Below are 23,868 nucleotides of genomic sequence, written 5' to 3'. Positions count from 1 at the left end.
ATTTATGTATATAAATATTATTTATATAATTAATAATACAAATATACATAATGTTTATACTAAATGTTCAACTATTAAAACAAGCTAACAAACAAATGTAAAAATACAAATAAATAAATATTATATTTATGTATATAAATATTATTTTATTAATAAATAATACAAATATTAATTATATTTATAATAAATGTTCAGCAAGCCAACAAACAAATGTAAAAATACAAATAAATAAATAATATTTTTACATTTGTACATTTTTGTAAAAAAAAAATTTGTTTTGATGCCTTTATCCATTTTGTAAAAATCTGTATCTGCTAAATAAATAAATGTAAAAGTGAAGAAAATGTAAGTGGCTCATTCTGAAATCGTTTGCGCTCACTATATGGTTGCTAGGGGTTTCTAGACTGTTGCCAGGGCATTTTTACAGTAGGTGATTCCTAGAGCACTCCGTTGTCATATACGTCCAACTGAATGTCTATGGATGTAACAGAGGTGCTTTAAAGCAAGCAAATTTAAAAGATGCAACTTTTTCATTAATATTTTTCATGCAAATCGTCTAAAATCTAAAGTGCATTGTCAGTGCACTAATTGAGCACAAGTGATAAAGTCTTAAAAATAAAGGTTCTTTATTAGAATCTATAGTTCCATGAAGAACCTTTAAGATCCATGGAATCTTTCAATGTTCTTTGAAGCGGAAAAAGGTTCTTTCAATTATTAGAATGTTCAAAAAAAGATTATTTTAAGAACTGTTCGCTGAAAGATTCAGGAACCCTAAATGGTTCTTCTGTGGCATCACTGTGAAAATCCACTTCCGAAACTTATTTTTAGGAGTGTAATAGCAAATGACTGAGAACAAGCTCTGTGCCTGACAATATATATTACACAGTGCTTTGATCTGGGCTGGTCGCAGCACATCCGAGCAGGAGACGCTCTCCATTCACTTTTAGGACATGCCAGAGGAAACTCCTTGACAACAGACAGAACCTCCGGTGGCGCTCAGCCACCAGGACTTCCTCCAGAGCCTCCTCTGTCGCCTCGGACACCAGGCCAGATCAGTCTCGGAAAGGCAACCGAATACTCCATCATGCTTTAACAGAGGGAAAAACTTTCCTTCCTCGCCTCACTGTCCGTCCGCTGGACCGAGCCAAAGCCAGAGCGCTGCCTTTTATGAGTTCAGCACACTGTCAGCGGTTTACTAGAGCTCCAGCTCCACATCCTGAGGTCAAGAGGAAGAGGTTTGATTTCTCCTTCACCGTTTCTCCAGTTCTGTGTCTCCTCAGAATCAAGAATTAAGAAATGGGCTTAAACAAATCTTCACTCAACGCTATTTCATGAACATAAAAGAAAAAAATCTGCTCAAGTTAAGCATACATAAATGCAAATTGGAGGAAAATGTGAGTGGTTTATTCTAAAATAACTGGCTCTCACTATACACTTGCTTGATGTTTCTTCATCAGAACAGATTTGGAGAAATTTTGCATTATATCACTTGTTCACCAATGGATCCTCTGCAGTGAATGGGTGCCGTCAGAATGAGAGTCCAAACAGCTGATAAAACATCACAAAAATCACTTCCAGCCAAAATACAAGTCCATAATCCATAATAATGCTTCCTTCAGTGAGACAGTAATGCTAAATTTCCCCAAATCTGCTCTGATGAGGAAACAAACTCATCTACAGCTTGGGTGGCCTGAGGGTGGGTAAATGTTAATTGTTAATAGGACACAAATATTCTAAGCCAAACGCTCCATTTTTGAGATATCGGTTCCATGTCTCCTCTCTAAATATTTACACTACAGAAGAAAATCTATAGAACGACAGTGGATGCTTACAGAGAGAATCAAGAAATAGGCTTTGAAAACAAATCTTCTCTCTGAATTTCAACACTATTTCGGATTGAAAATAACAAGAAGGAAATCTGCTTAAGTTAAGAACGTAGCCTGTGACAGGTGTGAAATTTTGCCATAAATCGCATTAATAAATGGTTATAAAACTGCATTTATATCTCGGGAATAAAGTCTTATATTCTCACATGAGAAGAGCATGCAATTAATGAATTTTAGAAGCTCTTTAACTCGACGTCCACATGCACAAACACCAACTTCAGTCGATGGAAAACGATACTCAGCATGGAGTAAATATCCAGATGATTTTAATCTAAATCACACACACACTAAGAAGCAATCTGACCACTTGGAAAAATGCAACGGAAATTGGATGAAATTAAGACGGCTGGCCATCTCAGTGTCTGCCCGGATTTGTTCTGAATACGAGGTCCTCTTTACAGGAGATTGTATTTCTCCAACACTGAATAGCTTTTCTCTGAGGAATGTTTTAGACCAGAATGAACAGTTTGTGTGTTGTTTTGACCCAAGTTAAAGGAATAGTTCATCCATAAATGAAAATCCACTGAAAATTGACTCACCCTCAGGTCATCCAAGGTGTAGAGGAGTTTATTTCTTCATCAGATTTTAGGGAAATGTAGCAGTATATCACTTGCTCACCAATGGATCCTCTGCAGTGAATGGGTGCCGTCAGAGTCCAAACAGCTGATAAAAACCCATCACAATAATCCACACCATTCCAGTCCATCAGTTAACATCTTCTGAAGAGAAAAGCTGCGTGTTTGTAAGAAACAAATCCATCAAGACATTTTTTACTTCAAACGGCTGCTTCCAGCAAAAATAAGAGTCCTCTATCTATAATATTGTTTTATCCAGTAAAAAAAGTTGTCTCATCTGAATCAGGAGAGAAATCTGCACAGATCAAGCAATGTTTACGAGCTAAAACAGCCCAAAACAGCTCTAAACACATATGTCTGTGAATTTTAATGTGAAAGGACAATAGGGGATGGACTTTTTCACTGGAGGAAGTGTTATTATGGATTATGGACTAAAGTTACAGTTTATAGAGTTAAAATGCCTTATTGATGGGCTGGTTTCTTGCAAACACACTGCTTTTCACTTCACAAGACGTTAACTGATGGACTGGAGTGGTGTGGGTTACTTGTGGATTATTGTGATGTTTTTACCAGCTGTTTGGACTCTCATTCTGACGGCACCCATTCACTGCTCCATTGGATCCATTGGCGAGCAAGTGATGTAATGCTACATTTTTCCAAATTTGTCTTGACGAACAAAAACTCATCTACATCGTCGATGGCCTGAGGATGGGTAAATTCTCAGGAAATTTGCCTTTTGGGGGGAACTATTCCTTTAAATGTATAATATTGTTTTATCCAGTAAAAAAAGTTGTCTCATCTGAATCAGGAGAGAAATCTGCACAGATTAAGCACTGTTTACAAGCCACAACAGCTCTAAACAAATATGTGGCTGGATTTTGATGTGAGAGACAACAGGAGATGCACTTTTTCACTGGAGGAAGTGTTATTATGGATTATGGACTAAAGTTACAGTTTATAGAGTTAAAATGCCTTATTGATGGGCTGGTTTCTTGCAAACACACTGCTTTTCACTTCACAAGACGTTAACTGATGGACTGGAGTGGTGTGGGTTACTTGTGGATTATTGTGATGTTTTTATCAGCTGTTTGGACTCTCATTCTGACGGCACCCATTCACTGCTCCATTGGATCCATTGGCGAGCAAGTGATGTAATGCTACATTTTTCCAAATTTGTTTTGACGAACAAAAACTCATCTACATCGTCGATGGCCTGAGGATGGGTAAATTCTCAGGAAATTTGCCTTTTTGGGGGAACTATTCCTTTAAATGAGATACTGTGGACATGTCTGTATCAAGCTATAAAAATGCACTTTCCTAAACTAATGGCATCAGGTTCAGCACAAAAATTTCAGGTTGATAAAAACCAATGTGCATTAATATCTAGAACACCTCTGCTCATTATGTAAGTTTCCATTTGTAGGATGACATAACAGTACAAGCAATATTGCCTGAGGCTGCGTTAGACACAGACAGGCGCTGGAAATGAACTGGAGCGGTTTAGTACTCAACAGACACGAGTCTGCGATGGTGACACTCATTGGAATGATCTGTAAAGAGATGCACAGCTTGCCCTTTGAGTTTAGGGTGAATTCACAGTAGTTCACTGCAGAAATCAGAAGGACATGATTTAACGTAACACACTCCAGGCAATCTCACTTATTCATGCCCCAATATACAAACTGAGTCTTTTTATGCTTAAATAGGGTACGACTGCTGAATTTTAAATGGGCCATAATCATCAATAATTAATGTAGATATAACATGGATTTATTTATTGATGAAAAGGGTTATATAGAGCAATGGTTCTCAACGGGTTTGGCTTCAGGAAATCCACAGTATGCAAAATGATAAATATAAAGGAAAATTAATCATTTTTGGTTTCTAAACCTCTCCTACATTTAAATGGCTTCATGCTCTCGTTGTCATCAATAATTCACAGCATGAAAAAACACATCGTGGTCTGCAATCCATATTTATCTGAGTGAATTTGTGTATTCTGGGTTGTAAGATCTGAGATGTGTTTTAAACATTGATTATACCTATTAATTTTGCAATTTTAGCTATGCAAGGTTATATAATTAGTTAAATTAGCATTTAATGTGAATATATTTAGTGTTTTGGGGTCATGAACCACCAGTTGAGACCCAGATGTAGATGATTACAACAGGAACAATCATGCACAAATGTGCACTGTACAGGTATTAAATAAATAAGTCCTCTCTGAACCCTCTCCGGTATCAAGTAACTTTTGAAAAAAAAAGTTCAGTCTTCTGGTGCCAAATACCAGTAAACCAAAGTGCATGAAGGTCTGAACAGTAGCTTTTTATGCAGGCATATAATGAAGCATGCAAAATCTCCAATAACGTACACATACACATATATATATATATATATATATATATATATAAAGAAACTGAGATGCTAAGTCAAAAAAGCAGATATTTTTACGTCTCTACAAGCTGCAGCAACACATGCAAACTATTACAGATCACAAATTGTATCATCTGCTTGAACTGATAATGAATGGGAACCAAAGCTAATATGCGATATTATATTATATATTACAGGTTACAAAGTGTGACAGCTGATTGGATATGCCTGTCACTTTCAGATAACGTCTAATAAATGAAATGCCTTTGGATTGTGTGGGCGAATCAGTGAAAATCAATCTTTCGCCGTCACTCATTTGATCAAGAGAAACTAAACTGCATCTTCTCGATCGCCGCCCATGCTGTGGTTATTTTGTTTGGATACATGGCAGGGTGACCCTGGTGTGAATCGATCAATCATGTGTTTGGTGGGCAGAAGCTCGCTCTCTCTCTCTTCCTGCTGCTGGCATTAATGGTGAATGAGTGTCACTGAGACAAAAGCAGCACAAACACGGGCTTCCCCTGCCATCACGTCCATCAACAGGGTGTAACATGCACCAGCACTCTGCATATATCTACGAAACAAACACACAAGTGACAGCACAGATGCCCGTGGAACTCCCGAACAGGGAATAACTAATGCTTCTGCATAAAATCAGCAACATTTTAGACTGAAATAGCCAGGACAATGGTGCACTGTGACAGCGCTGAGATCAACTTTGAGGAAAAGAGACCTCTGATGTGCCAGCAAGAGATGCAGATGGTTCAAGACACATGCGGTCAGAAACACACGGCTTTATATTCCCCCACCATGTCAAATTACATTTAATTCAGCAGGATGAACAGAGACAGAGAGATTAAAAGAGCATCATATCGATGACCGAGCGCCGAGAGCAAAGAGCCAAAGTCTGTCCTACAGCTGAAACATCCTTGAGTGAAACTGAACCAAACATTGTGTAGCATCCAACAGAAATTCAACTAATTTCACAGCAAGGAAATTACATTTAGGCAGCCTGCATGGACCAGTACACTTCATATATATTTATAAACATTAAAAAAAAAATCTGATATTGTAATGCTGTTTTTTTGTGTGTGTTGTTTTTTTACAAAAACAACAACCTTGTAAGAACCTAAAAAGTAACTCAAATTACCATAAAGCAAAATATAATGATTCGAATGAATAAGGTACCAATACACTTAAATGATTAATAAAACTTTGCATCATTCACACAGAAGACATTCTAATGTCTTCAAGTCTGATATATTTTAAAGTGTTGTCTCATAGGACTGGGATAAAATACAACAACCTAAAACAAGTAAACAAAAAAAGAATCAATAAATAAAATATTTTTAAAAATAAAATTAACTAATATATACACACTTGAAATTATTAATTAAACTCTACTAAAGTAGATTCATGAACCTTTGATCCGTTCACTTAACAGACATTCAAAACCGTTATTGCAATGTTTTTTGTCTTTCAGACTGGGATTAAACGCAATAACCTAAACTGTCATCAAAAAATAATGCATTCACCAATAATAAATATATAAATGCATTAACAACCTGTGGAAATAAAGCTCTTGGATACACGCAACTTTACGCATCAATGCATTCGTGCCCAAAACACACGCATCACTCAGCACTGTATTTACTGGTTACCTGTGTGACAGATGAGCCACAGCTGCGCGATGAACAGATGTGATTTGGCTGCGATCAGACGCATCGTCTTCAAGCTTTAAACGTGCTGGAGTTAAACGTGGAGGGAACGCTGATCTGTTGAGAACGCAGTAGCAGCTATTGCAGTGATGTTACAGTGGATCCATGTCAGTGCTTCGCGTATCCTGTTCGTCTTTCCCACGCTAGAGCTTCATTCACTGTACGACCACAGCGCGCGAGAGGAGAGACGCTGCGTTCACGCGCCGCCCACAGACACCACAGTCTCGCGGCCAATTAATCACTGGTTTACTGTCCAAATAACAGGACGTGCACGGTCAAGAAACGGTGCTGACATGCAACATGATATTAAAAGTAAAGGTCGCATTTTACAATATGCTCAGAGCTTTGTGAGATGTAAAAAAAAAACATGCAATTTGTGTGTTTTTTGGATTGTATGTGCATGCATTGCAGTGTAAGTGGTTTGGTGGGAATTTTATGCTGAAAGCTGCCTGTTGACACCTGTTGGACTGTTTGAAAAGAGGGGGAAAACAAGATGCAATGGGTCGTTCATGTTATGCTGTACATTTTCATGTTTCAGTCAATATCTCACTTAATTTTGAAATGAAAGCAAATTTAGTTGTTATAGTTTTCACAATAGGACAATGAACTGAATGATGCTGAATATAGGGATCATCCTTAATTTATATTTAACTTTTAACAAATATTGAATTTAATATTTACACCTCTGAAACATATTCGACCAAGCATGTGGTCACGTCTTTTTGTGCCTGTACTGAACCTCAGAGAAGCACACTGTTTCTGCACTCCCTGTTGTTATCCTTTCTGCTAAATTTGCATAATTTATGCAGGGCACCTACTTCACTTGCTGGACGGCTTTTATAAGGGGGAGCTTGATACAGCTCCTTCAGCATTCAGAGAAGCCCATTGTACACGTCTGCGGCGCACGGTTTAGACTCAACAAAACCTGTTGATGATGTGCTCGAGATACACGTCCCTTGGGCTCTCTGGTTGAAAAATGCAGGCACTGATGCACCTTTGCAATCATTTCAATTACGATCGATTTCGAGCGAGCCGAGACTAATGTCAACAATGCTGCGTTGTTTTCGACTGGTAAACAGTACACATCCTTTATTCCCCAGTGTTCTGCCATTCAGGGCTCAAGAAAAACACTGACCCCGTGATAGAGATCCAAGCCTCGTCTTTTCAGAAAAAGCAGTGGCATTGTTAATTGGGAGGTTTTGGATGACAATAATACACTGGGAGGTGGACAAAAGCACCAAAAGAGAGACTATGTGAATAACAGAGGGTCACTGCGAGGCAAAGCGGCACTGGGGATTGCGTCGGCCGTAAAAGCAACGAGGAAGATGGCGTCAGCCAATCAGAACATCCAGAATAGTTCCAGTGACTCAAAACACCCAGACAACTTTGACTTAATAGCATCTTTAGTTTCTGTCAGATGCATATAGAATCCGTGATCTGCTTTAGTAAAAGAGGCAGATCGGTTTACGCTGAGAAGCATCACAACTGAAGGCGTAACAACAGTCTCAACAGGGTCCTCCCTTCACACATGAGGATTGAGTTACTCTAGATAAGCATCTGTATTACGGGAGAAAGAGCGGCTCATTACCAGCATTAGCGTCATCACGTGACCTCAGGTTTCTTCTGGCTCGGCTGGGGCTTTGCGTTTCTCTGGCTGGATCAAACAGATGATTTGTCCACCGTTGATATCAACAGTATCGACAACCAGCTGTGCTGCTGCAGCTTCAATATTCCCGGCGTCCTGCTGCGCGCTGCGAATCGATGCTGATCACTACAGGGGGTGTTAGAATGAAAATCCCCCCGGCTTATTTATCTGCTGGAGGTTCAATATCTGCATATCTGCAACAGCCTTCTCAATTTGTGCATTATACAACCAGAAAAATCAGTTTTAATACATGCCACCAATGGCACACTGTTAAAAACTAGATTTGTGTAGCAAAATTTGCTGCTACAATTCCAGTGCGTTTTAGGATGTTGCTATGTTGTTGCTAGGTGGCTACATGGGCACTTTGGTGGCTGCTAGGTCGTTGCTGGATGGTTACTAGGGTGCTTTGTGGTTACTAGGGTGTATTGGTGGTTGCTAAGGCATCACTAGGTGGTTACCAAGATGCTTTGGTAGTTGCTTGGTCATTGCTGGGTGGTTACTAGGATGTATTAGTGGTTGTTAAGGTATTATTGGTGGTTACCAGGGTGCTTTGTGGTTACTAGGGTGTGCTGATGGTTGCTAAGACATTATTAGGTGGATAACGGGGTGCTTTGGTGGTTGCTTTGCTGGGTGGTTACTAGGGTGTATTGGTGGTCGCTAAGGCATTACTAGGTGGTTACCAAGATGCTTTGGTAGTTGCCAGGTCATTGCTAGGTGGTTAGGGTGTTTTGTGGTTACTAGGGTGTATTAGTGATTAAGGTATTATAGGTGGTTACTAAGGCACTTTGCTGGTTTTTGTGGTTGCTAAGACATTATTAGGTGTATAACAGGGTGCTTCGGTTGTTGCTAGGGTGTTGTGTGCGGTCTATGGGAGTTTTTTTTTTTTTTTTACCAGTTTTATCATCCACAAGGCAAAAATCAAACTCCGATTGCTTGGAGAAAAAAAATTACTATTTTTTCTCCTTAATAAGCTGCATTATTTGTGCATTTGTAGCATTATCAATGCAGGAAAAATGGAGTGCCAAAGTTCTTTTACTTAATGTCCTGAGTTTGTTCAAGTCACTAAACCCAAAGATGTTCAGCACTAAAACACTAAAAGACAGTGCTTTGAAATATACTCTTTTTCTATCCAATGCACAAGCATATGAACATAAAAAACACTGGACAAATAGCAGCATTTCTGCACTCTGTACACACCGCTGCGCCGTGTGAAGCTTTATTCTGCAGGAACAGTGTGTTGATGAGCATCCCTGGGGTTTGATAAAAGCCATTCATGAAACGAACTCCATCCCTCACACAGCACACTATGGCACTGAAATAAATCTCTGAAATGTGACATCAGGCCTCCTTGAGTCTAAAAGAGAGAGAGGGGCCCAAAGGAAGAGCGCTGGGGGCTTTTCTTCTGACAACACACACCAATGTCCCTCTCTCTGTCCCCTTCAGAGAGATGAAAAATCAAAACACAGAAGTCTCTCTCTCTCACACACACACACACACACACACACACACATTTTTTATTTTTTTATATATATAAAATTTATTTTTGTTTTATATTATAAAATACGAAATGAATTATTTTTATATTGTAACCATTATTTATTATTCTTATTTGTATATTACCATAATCTTTATTTTGAATTAGCATTTATTTTTATATTTTCGGTTTTAAGCATTTTCTTTTTTTTTTGCCATTAGATACGTTTTTTTTTTTATTATTATTTATTTTTATTTTATTAAGTTTTATTATAAGCAACCATGCTTTGATGTACATTTTCTAATTGACATGCCAGCAGTGCAAATGATTGTTCTGTTATTAATGAATGTTTCGATACAGTAAGTGTGATCCTCACGAGCTGCAGTGGTTTGAAGTCATTTATCACACTCCTATGGGTCCTGTCTCAGGTCTTTATGGGATGCTAATTTGATGATTTGCTGTGCCAGTCCCCAGGGCGCACTTATTAAACTATTAAAACACCGCACATTACTGAAATCACTTTGATCGCTAATATGTGCTGAAACTCAGATGCGTGACTGCAACTTATGCCACATCTCAGTTCCTTAGCAACTGAGAGAGAAAACAAACAAAACAAAACAAACAGCCCCACACTGACCCATAATCACACACACAGACTATCAGATGAAAGAATCAGCGCTTCAAAGTAAACAAGTGGAGCACAACAGTCACTCAGGCTGCTCAGGCTGGAAGATCTACCACTCTACTGTACTCCACCTATTAGTAGGCGGCTACTAGGATGCCTTGGTGGTTGCTAGGTGGTTACTAGGGTGCTTTGTGTTTCCTATGCAATTACTAGGGTGATTTGATGGTTGCTAAGGCATTACAAGCTGGTTACCAGAATGCTTTGGTTGCTAGGGCATTGCTATGGAGTTATTAGGGTGTATGGAGTTATAGTTATTTGTGGTTGCCATGTGGTTACTTGTGTACACTGGTGGTTGTGAAAGCATCACTAGGTAGTTACCAGGGTGGTTACCAGTGCTATGTGGTTGCTAAGTGGTTACTAGAATGTATTGGTGGTTGCTAAGGCATTACTACTGTAGGTGGTTACCAGGATGCTTGGTATTTGACATTCGGTTACTATGGTGCTTTGTGGTTGCTATGCAGTTACTAGAGTGCATTAGTGTTTGCTAAGGTATAAAAAGGGTGGTTACCAGGATGATTTGGTGGTTGCTAGGGCATTGCTACGTGGTTACCATAGTGTATTGTTGGTTGCTAAGGTGGTTACCAGGATGGCTTGGTGGTTGCTAGGGCGTTGCTATGTGGTTATTAGGGTGTATTGATGGTTGCTAAGGCATTACTAGGTGTTTACCAGGGTGCTTTGGTGGTTGCTAGGGTGATGCTATGTGGTTATCAGTGTGTACTGTTGGTTGCCAAGGTGTTACTAGGTGGTTCCCAGGATGGCTTGGTGGTTGCTATGTGGTTATTAGGGTGTATTGATGGTTGCCAAGGCATTACTAAGCGTTTACAGGGTGCTTTGGTGGTTGCTAGGGTGATGCTATGTGGTTATCAGTGTGTATTGTTGGTTACCAAGGTGTTACTAGGTGGTTACCAGGATGGCTTGGTGGTTGCTAGGGTGTTGCCATGTGGTTACTACAGTGTATCGGTGGTTGCTAAGGTGTTACTAGGTGGTTACCAGGGCGCTTTTGTGGTTGCTAGGACGTTGCTATGTGGTTACCAGGGTGTATTGGTGGTTACCAGGGTCTTTTGGTAGGTTGTGACTGATTACAGCAGTCGCTCATCTGCTCAGGTCGGGACAGACTGTTCTAAACACATTACATGATCTCTTACAGTCTGATTATTTCATCCGACAGATTTTCATCTTTTTCCCTGCATGGAATCCTCTGGGATGTGAAGGTCTGTTGTTGATTGGATATTATAGAGGAAGAAAGCGGCTGAGGGTTTATCGGAGAGCTCAAATGTTTGTGCTAGTCTTTCTCTTTGATATTCAGCGCTGAACAATGGCTGCTCTCGGTCTCACTTTCACCAGCATTCCCACACAATTAATTGCTGTTTGTTAATGGCTGCGATGAGTCACCGAGGTCAGCAACACGAGGAGGAACTTATGAATGGAGCAGCAAAAACAACGTTCTTTCTTAGTATTGACTGTTGATGAAGGACGGGATCAAATCAAAGCCATAAAAACTGAAAAGCCTCAGAAGAAGGTTATTCATTCAGTGGCAAACATCTCGTTTTCCATTACTTTCTGTCTCACATCCTTGAGTTTAAACTATTGTGGCATCAACAGACACTTGAGTAACTCTGGAGCCAGTAATGAGGTCCAGCATTACAGACATCAATGCGCAAATGTTATTAAAAAAAATAATTATATTTTATATATCTCAGTTAGTTGTTATCAGTAACAAGACTGAATTTTCAAAGATTTTCACATTTCAAATGGCCAGATATTATTTTTCCTTGCCAACATTTGTGAAAACAACAAGCAAACAACAACAAAAAACTTTGTCAAATTAGTGTCATGGGTAAAAACAAATCGTATAGATAGATCAGTTTTTATGTCTATATAGTTTTTTTTTTTCGGTGTTAGTTTTAGTTATTTTAGTGCATCAAGTTAAACTAAACTAAAATGAGAAAATAGTTTATATATATTTTATTTCATTTTACTTGTTAACGTTTACTTCATTTCAAGTAACTCATTTTTAATGGTTTTAATACACAATTATATTAAAACCATATTTTAATGTAAATGTATATAACATTTCTCAACAATAAATTAAACTAAAGTGGTTTAAGTGCCCCATCTAGCGGTCACTGAATGAACTACTTTTACGCAATCGCTTGCGTCATCAGAAGGCGACATGTTTAGTTGCCTTATTACTTACATGCTGAACGCGTCCTTGGGACTCTTTACACTTCAGAATATGACTAATTAACACTTATTACGGTAGTTTAATAACAGTTGCAGAAAGTATATAAAGTGATGAACCGTCTTTGGTAAGCGCTTAGAATATTATTCTTTCACAGAGCTCGACTGTCAGCTAAATAACGTGTACTCAAATAGAAATTTGTTACCGTCTGTCAGTATGCTAATCAGTAAACACGTTCATTTTATTAGTGTTATTGACATGTAGACACATGATTTTATATTGCGGTTGTTGACAAACCTGCAGACTGACTGAGGAGAGATGAGCGCTCTTAACGCCAGTGGACGCAAAGCCTGCTGGGACGCCAGAGACGAGCTGTGGAAGTGTCTAGATGTCCATCAGGATCAAACATCTGCCTGCGAGAAACACCAGCGAGAGTTTGAAGCCAAGTGTCCTGCCCAGTGGGTCAGTCCATAGTCCTGAGTGCAGCAGAAACAGCAACATATCTTCTGAGATTCATAAGGTTTTATATATTAATCTCTTGACACCTGCTTGCAATTTGAATGAATTTGCAGCAGCTGTCATGCATAATTGAGATTTCTTGGAGCTTCGTTACTGGCTTATTTAACCATCTTTTATTGAAAATGAAACCAAAAGATTTGATTTATGTTCCCTGTACATTTACATGCTACAAAATAGCATGCAATATTTTCTAATAAGTGCACTTATATTCCACTCTGAATGTAGAAGAAGTACACTTTAGCATACTTTTAGAAAGAGCGCTTATTACGGAATAGTATACTTTAAAAGATATATTTCAATGTTAAATATTTAAGTTAAAGAAAATATATAAGAATTTAAATGCAATTACTGTGCTTTTTTGACCCACCTAATTAGGACTTAAATACATCTTCAGATGTAATTACATATGGTATGCATTTATGTCATTAATGCATTAATTTCGTGCATTTAAATATATTTGTAATTGCACGTTTGTAATGATGAAGTTGCAATTTAGTACATTTAAAATATATTTTAATGTAATATCACATAACAGGCTGTGGATACAATTATAATCAAACAAGTGTACTTCTTTAAAGGATGACAAAATAGGAAATCATTGTAAATGTCATTTTAAATACAAAAAATCTACAAGAACAGTGTTTTACAAATATACTTTTAAGATTTGAAGTACACTACAAGTGCACATTTAATACAGTTTTTTTAGCAATATTCTGTTGAATTTATCACCGAATCTGCATGAACTGATTGTCGTGATTCATTCGCAGGTGAAGTATTTCGTCAAACGGAGGGACTTCTTGAAGTACAAGGAGAAAATACAAAACGAGGGTTATGAACCAACTGAAGGAGCGTCAAAATTATAGACACGGGAGGAAATGAAAACACTGGACTCGGACAGTGAAAACTTATATGAAACATTGTGTTTTTGTCTCGTCTGATCATTTATCTCAATGCATCTGTACTGTATGGAGCTTCAGTGTGATGTTTGAAATGCAAAATAAATAAATGACCCAAAAATAAAGTGTTTTATTATGTTTTCAGAGATGTCAGGTGAAAGAAATCGATCACAGAACATATTACAACGATTCGCTGCCGACAGTAACAAAATGTTAGTTTCCTGTATGTACAACGATCAGCGGCACAGAGGTTTACTCAATTTACGATTGCCAGGATTTTTGTGTAACGTTTGAAACTATCTTCCATAACCAGACCACATGAGCTATGTAACATTTGGTAAGAGCATGTTAGATACTACGCGTGATTTCAGCAGCGACTTCATCTGATGCACAAACCTCTGAAGTAAATAACGCAAATGCATGGCGACATTTGTTAGATGTCAGAAAATAAAGCATTCGGTGTTTTCACACAAACATCGCTGATTGTGTTTTGTAGGCACGTAAACTTGGAGAGACGTTAATCTACATCTAATGCTTTGCTATATAGAATGGTTTCCAGCGATCGCGCCGTTCATTCAGTCCCAGTGAGCAGTTCTGCATCCTCCGACGGACGTCCTCTTACTCCACGGATATAAAAAATAAGGCCTTAATCACGTATATGTGCCTCCTTCAGTGTATGAGCCATGTCCTCGATCAAACACAGCTACAAGCTGCCCGTGACGTTAGGCATCAGAGCCCAGGTGGGAAACTCGCTCAGGTGGAAGAGCGGCTCGCCCCACGTCATGATGGCCAACATCACCACAAAAACCCCGATCAGATTCACTCCAAAACCGGCCTTCACCTGAAAAACACGAGGAGACAATATAACGCATGTCAGTAAGCAGGTATACCAGGGTGATGGGCAAAAAAAAAGTCACTATACAATTAATACTTTAAATGACCTGATTGTTGTGCTTCCCAGACTAAAGTAATACACTGTATATGTCCCTAGTAAGTGGTTTTTACAAGAATCATTAAATAAAACATACTGTATGTGTTAAATATAAATGTAATAATAAATAGATGATACAGACATTTAATATGTATTAAAACAGACATTATTTGAACACATCAACCAAAATCAAATTTCTTTCATCATGAATGTGCATTTTTTTTGGGCCTATGTGTTTCCACAATATAAATGTTTTAATATAATATAATGTTTAGATGATAGATTTTAGTTAAAATATAAAGTTAAAAATAATATTACTTAAAAATAAATAAATATTTAATAATCAAATATTTTCCCCTTTTAGCTGACGCAGACATTTAGTACATTTTAAAATGAAAAGTTTTTCAAAACACATCATCAAAAGCCAGCTAATTTATTTATTTTATTGTATTTCTTTCAACATTAATTGGCATTTTTGGCCTTTGTTTTTCCACAATATAAATGTTAATATAATATAATATTTAGTTTTTAAGGTACAATAGTTTTTTTAATTATTATAAAAAATTATAATAAAATAAAAACAAATACATTTTTCAAAACACAATCAAAAATCTAGATATTATTTATTTATTTTTCTTTCATCATGATTATGCTTTTTTTGGCCTTTCCACCCCTCTGTGTTTCTATAATATAATATAATTAATATAATATAATATAATATAATAAAACAGAACAGAAATAAAATATTTTTAATTATGTTTATAGATTTTAGTTAAAATAATATTTTATTTAAGAGACCTGAAATTGTCTTCTGAATACCTTCCCCCTTTTAAACTCAAAAAATTAAATTAAATTAAAAAATAAAATAAAATAAATAAAAGTCAAAAAGTCTTTTCATTGTTTCTCTCTGACTTTTTTCTTTTTTTTTTCCTATTCATTTTTTATATTCAAGGAATATTTTTTTAAATATATTTTTATATTTTACTTTTTTGTATTTTTATATTCCTTATTCAGTTGTGTTATATTTATTAGCATAAAATGTCATCTGTGTTAAAATGGCATTGTATAATAAACAACTGATAATTAAATGATTCTTTCAAATGAGCATCTTGTAGTTTTGCATATTAAAATTATATGCAAAGCTGGAATCCTAGTTCATCCTAGCCCTGTTACCTTTCTGAAGTCCTAATTATGTGCTAAAATATATTAAATTGTTAATTGATTTAGCACAATTCATTTCTTTAACACTAGCACATTATTTGTCTGACATACTGTTTAAAATCATAAGGAGGTGTACTTTTGGAAGTGGACCAGGCACCTGTTTCACCCTCAGTTTGCTTATGAAAAACAAATGATGCCCCGGCGTTGTTCCTGGCACAGCTGTGAGACGGGACGGAGCTGATATAACAGCCTAATGTTGAGTCATACCATGTCGCTGATCTGCACGTGTCCGTAGCTGAACACGATGGCGTTCGGCGGGTTTCCGACCGGCAGCATGACGCCGAAGGACACACACATGGTGGCGGGGATGAGTGTGTGCAGAGGGTTGATGTGCAGCGTCTCGGACTGTGAGACAGGCCAGCAGTGTCACGGCCCACGGAGGAAGACCACTCATCGGCTCCAGCTGCCGACCGATCCACATGGACAGACCCGACACCTGACCAGAGACGCCACATCATTCAATCACAACTTAACACAGAGATGTTACAGAAGAGTTCTGATGCAGAATTACTGATTTAATACAACATTCTTCAAAAAACATATCTCTTCATTAAATTGCTGCTTTTTAAATGAGACTCTGTATTTTCCACTGGTTTTTGGAAATGCTACTCATTTCTTAAAGGGATAGTTCACCCAAAAATTAAGATTCTGTCATTAATTACTCACCCTCATGTCGTTCCAAACCCGTAAGACCTTCGTTCATCTTCGGAACACAAATTAAGATGTTTTTGATGAATTCTGAGAGCTCTGATGTCACATAGATTATTTTACCGATCTCCTTGCTACGTTTCTACCTTGATCGTGGTAATTACATGCTGTCTATGGGAGGGTCAGAGAGCTCTCAGAATTCATCAAAAATATCTTAATTTGTATATCTTAACCCTATCTTATATCTTAACCCTTTAATATTTTGATTCTAAACTGACACTTTTATCCAAAGCTACTTGGAATCTTACGTATAACATAAAATATTTATCCAATGCAACTTTGTTAGATAACTTTGCAAAGAGTGTTTGGGTCATATTACACTGTAATATTAAAATAAAATTATAAAATCAAATAAATATCACATTAAAAAATGATTTTGACTTTTAACTGACATTGTTATTCAATGCAACTTTGTTGGTGAATCTTGCAAAGAAATCTTTGATTCATGTTACATTGTAATATTAAAATAAACTAAAATAAGTATAATTCCAAAAAATAAATAAATAAACATTTAAAACATATAAGACATTTTATTTTTTATGAAGGAATAAAATAGTGATTTAAAATTCTGATTTAATATTTTTAGAATTTCAAGATATATTCATTTTATTAAAATGCTGTTTATTAAACAAGTATTTTCCACTGGGATTTTTAGGTGTGATTTTAAGGGAAATACTACTTGTTACTTAATTTTTTGACACTTAGCTGACATTTTATTCACATATTAAAAATGATTTGAACTTTTAGCTGACACCTTTATCCAATGCAACTTTGTTGGTGGATCTTGCAAAGAAATGTTTGGGTCACATTACACATATTAATATTACACATAAAACATCAAATTGCATTAAACAATCAAATAAATAAATATAATAAGAAATTAAATTATTTCATAAAGGAAGACTTAAAGGAAGACTATTAACACTGCATTTTTGACAATATTTAACCACATTTTCACCTAAATTCTCATTACTTGTGGACAAACATTTTTTTTATTAAAATCAGTATAATGTAGATTTAGTACAACAAATACTACCATGATGTATACTTTAAAAAAGTAAATATATATATATATATTCTTTCCTGCATTAAAATAATGGGAAAGAATTAGTTTTACATTACAATAGGCCAGTGAGAATTAGGAATTTCAAAAGTCATAATGTTTCTAATAATAGGCCTAATTTGAATGCTCACCTTGCATCCAGCAGCCAGTGCGTATCCTCCTCCCACCAGAATAACAATCTCCCACGGCATCAGTCTCTGGAAGTCTTTCCACGTGATCATGGGGGCCAGAGGATCCTCTTCCTCCTCATCGTCATCATCACCTGCACAGAGAACAGAGAGAGGAGCGGTTAGCAGAGTCGGCCAGCAGGGGGCGAGAACATTCACCTTTCCTCTCATGTCCTGGACCCCAGTGAAGCGCTTGTCCACTGGACCCTGCTGAGCGAACGCACGGCTGTACTGTAGCGCAGCGTGGGATCTGACCTTTGCTCTCGCTGGAGAACGCAGATGGCCAGGGCTTTCGAGCCGGGATGAGGAAGAGGAGGAATCCCAGCAGCACAGACACCGTGGCATCAGTCCTGTAGCCTTTCCTGCAGGACACAGGAGGTTTAGTCGATCTTTCTTATCACGTGTGTATATGTTAGAGGATTTAGAAATGGAAATCAATTTTATTGACTGAGTAAGGGTTAACGCAAGAGGTTCATGTTCATGTACTAAAATAAAATAAAATAATCATTATTTTTGACTGAGCTGACACAAGAGGTTCATGAACTTCTCAACCAACTTGGAATCTTACAAATAAAATAAAACAATAAAATAAAATAATTTTAACTTTGCTGGTGAATGTAACCAAAATCTTTGGATCATATTAATCTGTAATATCAAAATAAAATAAAATGAAATGGATTCAATATACATTATACATATAAATAATAAAAAAAATTATTTAAACTTTTAGCTGACACTTTTATCCAATGCAACTTTGCTGGTGAATAAAATTAAATCAAATTCAATTAAATTGATTCAACATACAATATAAATATAACTAAATTTAAAAATTATTTTAACTTTTAGCTGACACTTTTATCCAATGCAATTTTGCTGGTGAATAAAATAAAATAAAAATGGATTCAACATACTTTATAAATATAACTAAATTTTAAAATGATTTTAACTTTTAGCTGACACTTTTATCCAATGCAACTTTGCTGGTGAATAAAATTAAATCAAATTCAATTAAATTGATTCAACATACAATATAAATATAACTAAATTTAAAAATTATTTTAACTTTTAGCTGACACTTTTATCCAATGCAATTTTGCTGGTGAATAAAATAAAATAAAAATGGATTCAACATACTTTATAAATATAACTAAATTTTAAAATGATTTTAACTTTTAGCTGACACTTTTATCCAATGCAACTTTGCTGGTGAATAAAATTAAATCAAATTCAATTAAATTGATTCAACATACAATATAAATATAACTAAATTTAAAAATTATTTTAACTTTTAGCTGACACTTTTATCCAATGCAATTTTGCTGGTGAATAAAATAAAATAAAATAATTTATTGACTGAGTAAGGGTTAACACAAGAGGTTCATGTACTTCTCAAACAGCAACGTCCAGCCGGGGACGAATCCCGGCTCCCTGGTGAACCAAAGTACAGTCATCAGAACGAAGAAGATGCCCGTCACGACTTCAGGATAGCTGTGCACCAGAAAAATCACAACATCAAAATAAAGTCTTAGTGAAAACAGAAAATCTCAGTTTCTGAAGCACAGCCAGAAGCTCAGTCTCTTGTACCTGATGGGGCCGAGTTTCTGGTACTCCTCATGAATGCGCTTCTCGGACAGGATTTCTCGCCTGGTTTTGCGTTTCTTGCTGAGAGAGCAAGTCTCTCTGAAACTGTGAGGAGATTACAGCCTGAGTTCAGCTAGATCACAAATCATTTCAAGATCAAAGTGTCTATTTTTCTCTTACTTGCATCCCAGAAAGAGAAAGTGCAGCCAGATCCAGGTGAGCATCAGCATGATCAGAGCGATCGGCAGACTGAAGATGAACCACGTGCCAAAGTTGATGACTTTCGCTTCTGGGTAACGACTGAAACAGACATTTCATTGCAAAGCTTAGTGCTGCAAACACATAACAACTTCGCTGTAAAAAAAAGTGCTTGTGCTTCCTTTAAATTTGAACTTTGGGCAACTTGAAATGTGAAGTTGAATTACATGACAGCTTGGATATTTGGATAAATCAAATTTTAGTTGAGTTATTCCAGCACTACATTTTGATAGCTAAATGAAGCAATCTTTTGTCACAGTGTTATATAATAAAAAAAAGTCAGTGCATTATATTATAAGTGTATAATTATGTCACTATATACATCAGTGGTGGATCACTGATTGCAGCTGATTGCAACAATCATTTTTTTTACAGTGTTTATATAATTAAAATGATTATTAAAGATGTCAACCAATTTTATTCTATGAAAAAGTGATAGCAACATGTTCTATTCTGTTCTATTCTATTTAATTTAGTCCGATCAAGGCAAAAGTGATAGCAACAAGTTGCATTCTATTCTATTCTATTTAGTCAAATTATGAAAAAGTGATAGCAACAAGTTACATTCTATTCTATTCTATGCTGTCATGATTTAGTCAAATTATGAAAAAGTTATAGCAACAAGTTACATTCTATTATATTATATTATATTATATTATCCCTATATACATCTAATGCATATTCCTGGTCCTGTGGAGAATGTTTTCTCTGTTCAAATTATTCCAAATAATTTTTTTAATAATTTTTTTTATTTTAATATTAAATAATATTAATATTTATATTAAAATAAATATAAAGTAACATTTAAAAAATAGAATTAAATAAAAGTATTAAAATGTTAATAAACATATAAATATATTTAAATATTAAAAATATCAAAATAAAACATTGTTTCGTAAAAAAAACTTGCTCTTCCTCTGAAACAACTTTTCTTTTCAGCTGACATCACCAGTAGTTTTAACCTGCAAATAAAGACCAGTTTTCAGCATTCCCAATGTATAAAACAAAGTCCCATTCTATATTTTTTCTACTTCATTTTTACTAAGAAAAGATGTTTTGCTCTGAAATATGTCACATTATGGAAGTAAAATGGGTTATGAATGCGTTTAAGCTGGTTTATCAATAGCTCCTTTCACACTTCACCTACACGACAAACACAAGTCATTAAAAACTTCATTTTTATATATAATTAAAGCACGTTCTGTCACATGAAAGCTCAGTCTCAGCCCAGCACCCTGCGTTCGGGGGTCAAACTGATTCCAGTGTGGAAGAACAGGACAAGATTCTGTTTACACAGCGTTCAAGACAAGCCTCGAGAAGATACTGAGAGCCGGTCGAAGTGGCGCAAGGTTTCTCGCTGACCCATTTTAAGCCAATTAGCGCTTTACATTGATTATTTCTGGAATATGTCAGTGATAACAGCACTTCCAGCAAGCAAAGACTATAATCAGATGTGAAAGAATAAAAGGAGCGTCAATACAAACCCCATTGACCCAATAAATGCCCGCTTTTCACTCTAATTTATATCTTTACATCAGCAAAACCAGGTCACAATATACAGTCACCTTTGCCCAAGAAATGTTGCACAAAGGAAAGGGTTCTTTTTCTGCGCTTAGCGTCAGGAAATGAGATTGAGCGGATTGAATCAGGTGCTTAAACAAATCCCAGTGTTTTCTGAATGCGGCTTTTATGGGACTGATAGCGTACTTGTTGAATTGCTCAGCGAAGATGAGGTTGGTGGAGGTGCCGGTGATGGTGATGAGGCCGCCGATGGTGGCTGCGTACGTGATGCTCAGAGACAGGCACTTGCAGATCATGTGGTCTCTATTGGTGGGGTACAGCGAATCCCGCCGGATCTTGGGTTTCCTTGGCGGTGCAGGGATGCTGATTGGAGCCTGTTTGGGAACAATTGGGAAAAATGATTTTAGAAATGTAAGCAGCAGATTGCGCTGAGTTATTGTCAGCTAGCTGATGGTCTCACCTCGGGCAGATATCCGTTTGATTCTTTATAAAACTCTGGACCGAAACCAGGCTTTAATGTCAGACCATTCAACTCCTAGAGTATGAAAAACACATTTAAACAAATGGCCTTAATTTACCAAAAACTGTGTTCGTAAGCCATATCTTTATCTCTTATATATATATATATATAAAAATCTAAATGTTCCTAAAAGAAGATGTATTTACCTGGGAATAAATCACAAATAGTCTGACTTGTTTTCAGACAATGCATCTTAAAAATCTTTCAAAATTTTTTAAAGAAATTTCAGAGTGACATTCCCAACTTTTAAAAGTGTCAAGAGATCATATTAAACAACTGATTGCATGAATCATGCAATTTACTCTTTTTAGAAAAATATCTCAAGTATATTATATTTTATGACAGTAAACATATGTTCTGTGCCTTGTTTACATTCACATATATTATAAATACAAAAAAATAGCATGCTTACTATCACTTACATAAATAGTTTAAATAAATCTATTTACTTTCTGTGAATTTTAGTTAAAGTTTTAGTAATTGTGTAAATGTTTGTCATTTTTTCTTTAAATATGTCAATATCATTTTTATTTAATTTGAATTATTTTAGTACATCAAGTTAAACTTAATGAAAATGAGAAGTTGCTTTGGCAATTAAGTTATTTATATTTTATTTTATTTCAGTTAACAATTATTTTATTTAATGTAACAAAATTGTTTTAAATGCTTTCGTTTTAGTAAACTATAATAAACTTATATATATATATATATATTTTTTTTTTTTTTAAGTTTTTTTTTTCAGTTGCAAAGCATAAACCCCCTTTATTTCTTGTTTTCTTTCTAATAATTTTGCAGGGTTGATAAACGATCAAATTTTGTCTTACCTCACTCAGTATACGGACTTGATGTTTTTCACTGCAAAACAAAGAGAAACTGCAATGAATAGGCTTGTTTAACAGATGTAGTTTAATCCAGCTGACTGTATCTTACTTGTGTTTGCGGTCCAGCAGCTCAAGGTGATTCTTGCTCGATTCTTGGTTTTCCTCTTTGTCTGTCAAAGAACAAAACAATTCAAAAACACAGCTAATAATAACCATAATGCACGCAAAGCTTCTGAGACGGATGCTCTGACTGACCGCTCTCCTCGTCCTGCGTGTCTATGGTCAGCGAGTCTTCGAGGGAGTCGGCGATGCCGGTGCAGATGAGCTGCTGCAGCACAGCTTCAGCGATGGGCATCACCATGGCCGTGGTGGACGTGTTGCTCAGCCACATGGAGAGAAACACTGTGCAGCACATGAAGCCCAACACCAGCCTACAACACAAGCAGAACACATGCAGCTCACAGAGGCCGTCTGCAGCAGTACGTGTGTGTTACACCTGCTGAATACATACATGCCAGGTTTGGCCCCGGCGATCATGACCATCTGCAGAGCGATGCGTTTATGCAGGTTCCACTTCTCAATGGAGGCGGCCAGACAGATCACCCCTATCAGCAGCAGCGTGGTGTCCTTAAAATACTCAGAGGCCACCTGCAAACACACAGGGCTCTAAACGTTTCTGAAATGCTAGGACAAAACGTTCTTAAAGTCATGTTTATGAAATGTTCTTATAACTTGAATAATATTTCAGATACGTTCTTATAACATTGAGAGAAAACATTCTAAGATCAACATTCTTGGATCATCCTTATGATGTCATTTGAACATTCTAAGAAACATATTTGTATCATTTAAAAAAACATTCTAATCAAATCTGGACATTGGAACGTTCTAAGAATGTTTAGAAACATTCAGATAATGTTATATTTTGAGCAAAAATAAAGTTAGTAGAATGTTGTAAAAACATTTTTTGTAACCTTTAAAGGTGGGGTAAGCAATTTTTCAAAAACGCTTTAGAAAACTGATTCGGGCCGAATAGCAAAACAAACTTGTAGCCAATCAGCAGTAAGGGGCGTGTCTACTCATGATGTGGAGGAGAGAGAGTTCAGTGCACAGGACGGACATTA

General features: G+C 36.4%; 3 protein-coding genes across 4 annotated transcripts in view; 1 reads left to right on the top strand and 2 right to left on the bottom strand.

Annotated features, from left to right (window-relative positions):
- LOC107725913 (receptor-type tyrosine-protein phosphatase zeta-like) overlaps nt 1–6,741 on the bottom strand; it is a 61,719-nt gene extending 54,978 nt beyond the window's left edge. The window contains exon 1 of the mRNA XM_016535328.1: nt 6,496–6,741. Within this exon, the coding sequence (XP_016390814.1) occupies nt 6,496–6,559 (64 nt within the window). The 5' untranslated portion in view covers nt 6,560–6,741. The remainder of the gene's footprint in view (nt 1–6,495) is intronic.
- coa6 (cytochrome c oxidase assembly factor 6) lies at nt 4,614–14,086 on the top strand. 2 transcript variants are annotated; one of them, XM_016535464.1, is made up of 3 exons: nt 4,614–4,621; nt 12,836–13,000; nt 13,825–14,086. In XM_016535464.1, the coding sequence occupies exons 2-3, from the start codon at nt 12,857–12,859 to the stop codon at nt 13,918–13,920; spliced, it is 240 nt and encodes a 79-aa protein (XP_016390950.1). In that variant the 5' UTR covers nt 4,614–4,621; nt 12,836–12,856; the 3' UTR covers nt 13,921–14,086. The 2 variants fall into 2 exon arrangements, with proteins under 2 accessions (XP_016390950.1, XP_016390949.1); XM_016535463.1 differs by lacking the exon at nt 4,614–4,621 and adding an exon at nt 12,507–12,665 and having other exon boundaries at nt 12,842–13,000; nt 13,825–14,084.
- A 134-nt stretch (nt 14,087–14,220) lies between these two features.
- Nucleotides 14,221–23,868, bottom strand: part of LOC107726012 (solute carrier family 13 member 4) — an 18,129-nt gene continuing 8,481 nt past the window's right edge. The window contains 14 exon segments of the mRNA XM_074560126.1: nt 14,221–14,794; nt 16,313–16,458; nt 16,460–16,541; nt 18,008–18,138; nt 18,299–18,405; nt 19,430–19,531; nt 19,628–19,729; nt 19,805–19,924; nt 21,590–21,777; nt 21,864–21,938; nt 22,748–22,778; nt 22,854–22,914; nt 23,000–23,175; nt 23,256–23,392. Coding sequence (XP_074416227.1) covers nt 14,657–14,794; nt 16,313–16,458; nt 16,460–16,541; nt 18,008–18,138; nt 18,299–18,405; nt 19,430–19,531; nt 19,628–19,729; nt 19,805–19,924; nt 21,590–21,777; nt 21,864–21,938; nt 22,748–22,778; nt 22,854–22,914; nt 23,000–23,175; nt 23,256–23,392 — 1,596 coding nt within the window. The 3' untranslated portion in view covers nt 14,221–14,656.

This window comes from Sinocyclocheilus rhinocerous, unplaced genomic scaffold (genome assembly GCF_001515625.1).
Source record: "Sinocyclocheilus rhinocerous isolate Xijiao unplaced genomic scaffold, SAMN03320098_v1.1 scaffold395, whole genome shotgun sequence".
In the NCBI taxonomy this organism is placed as follows: Eukaryota; Metazoa; Chordata; class Actinopteri; order Cypriniformes; family Cyprinidae; genus Sinocyclocheilus; species Sinocyclocheilus rhinocerous.
The sequence above is the reverse complement of the archived record's forward strand: the minus strand, read 5'-3'. Positions and strand labels throughout refer to the sequence as shown.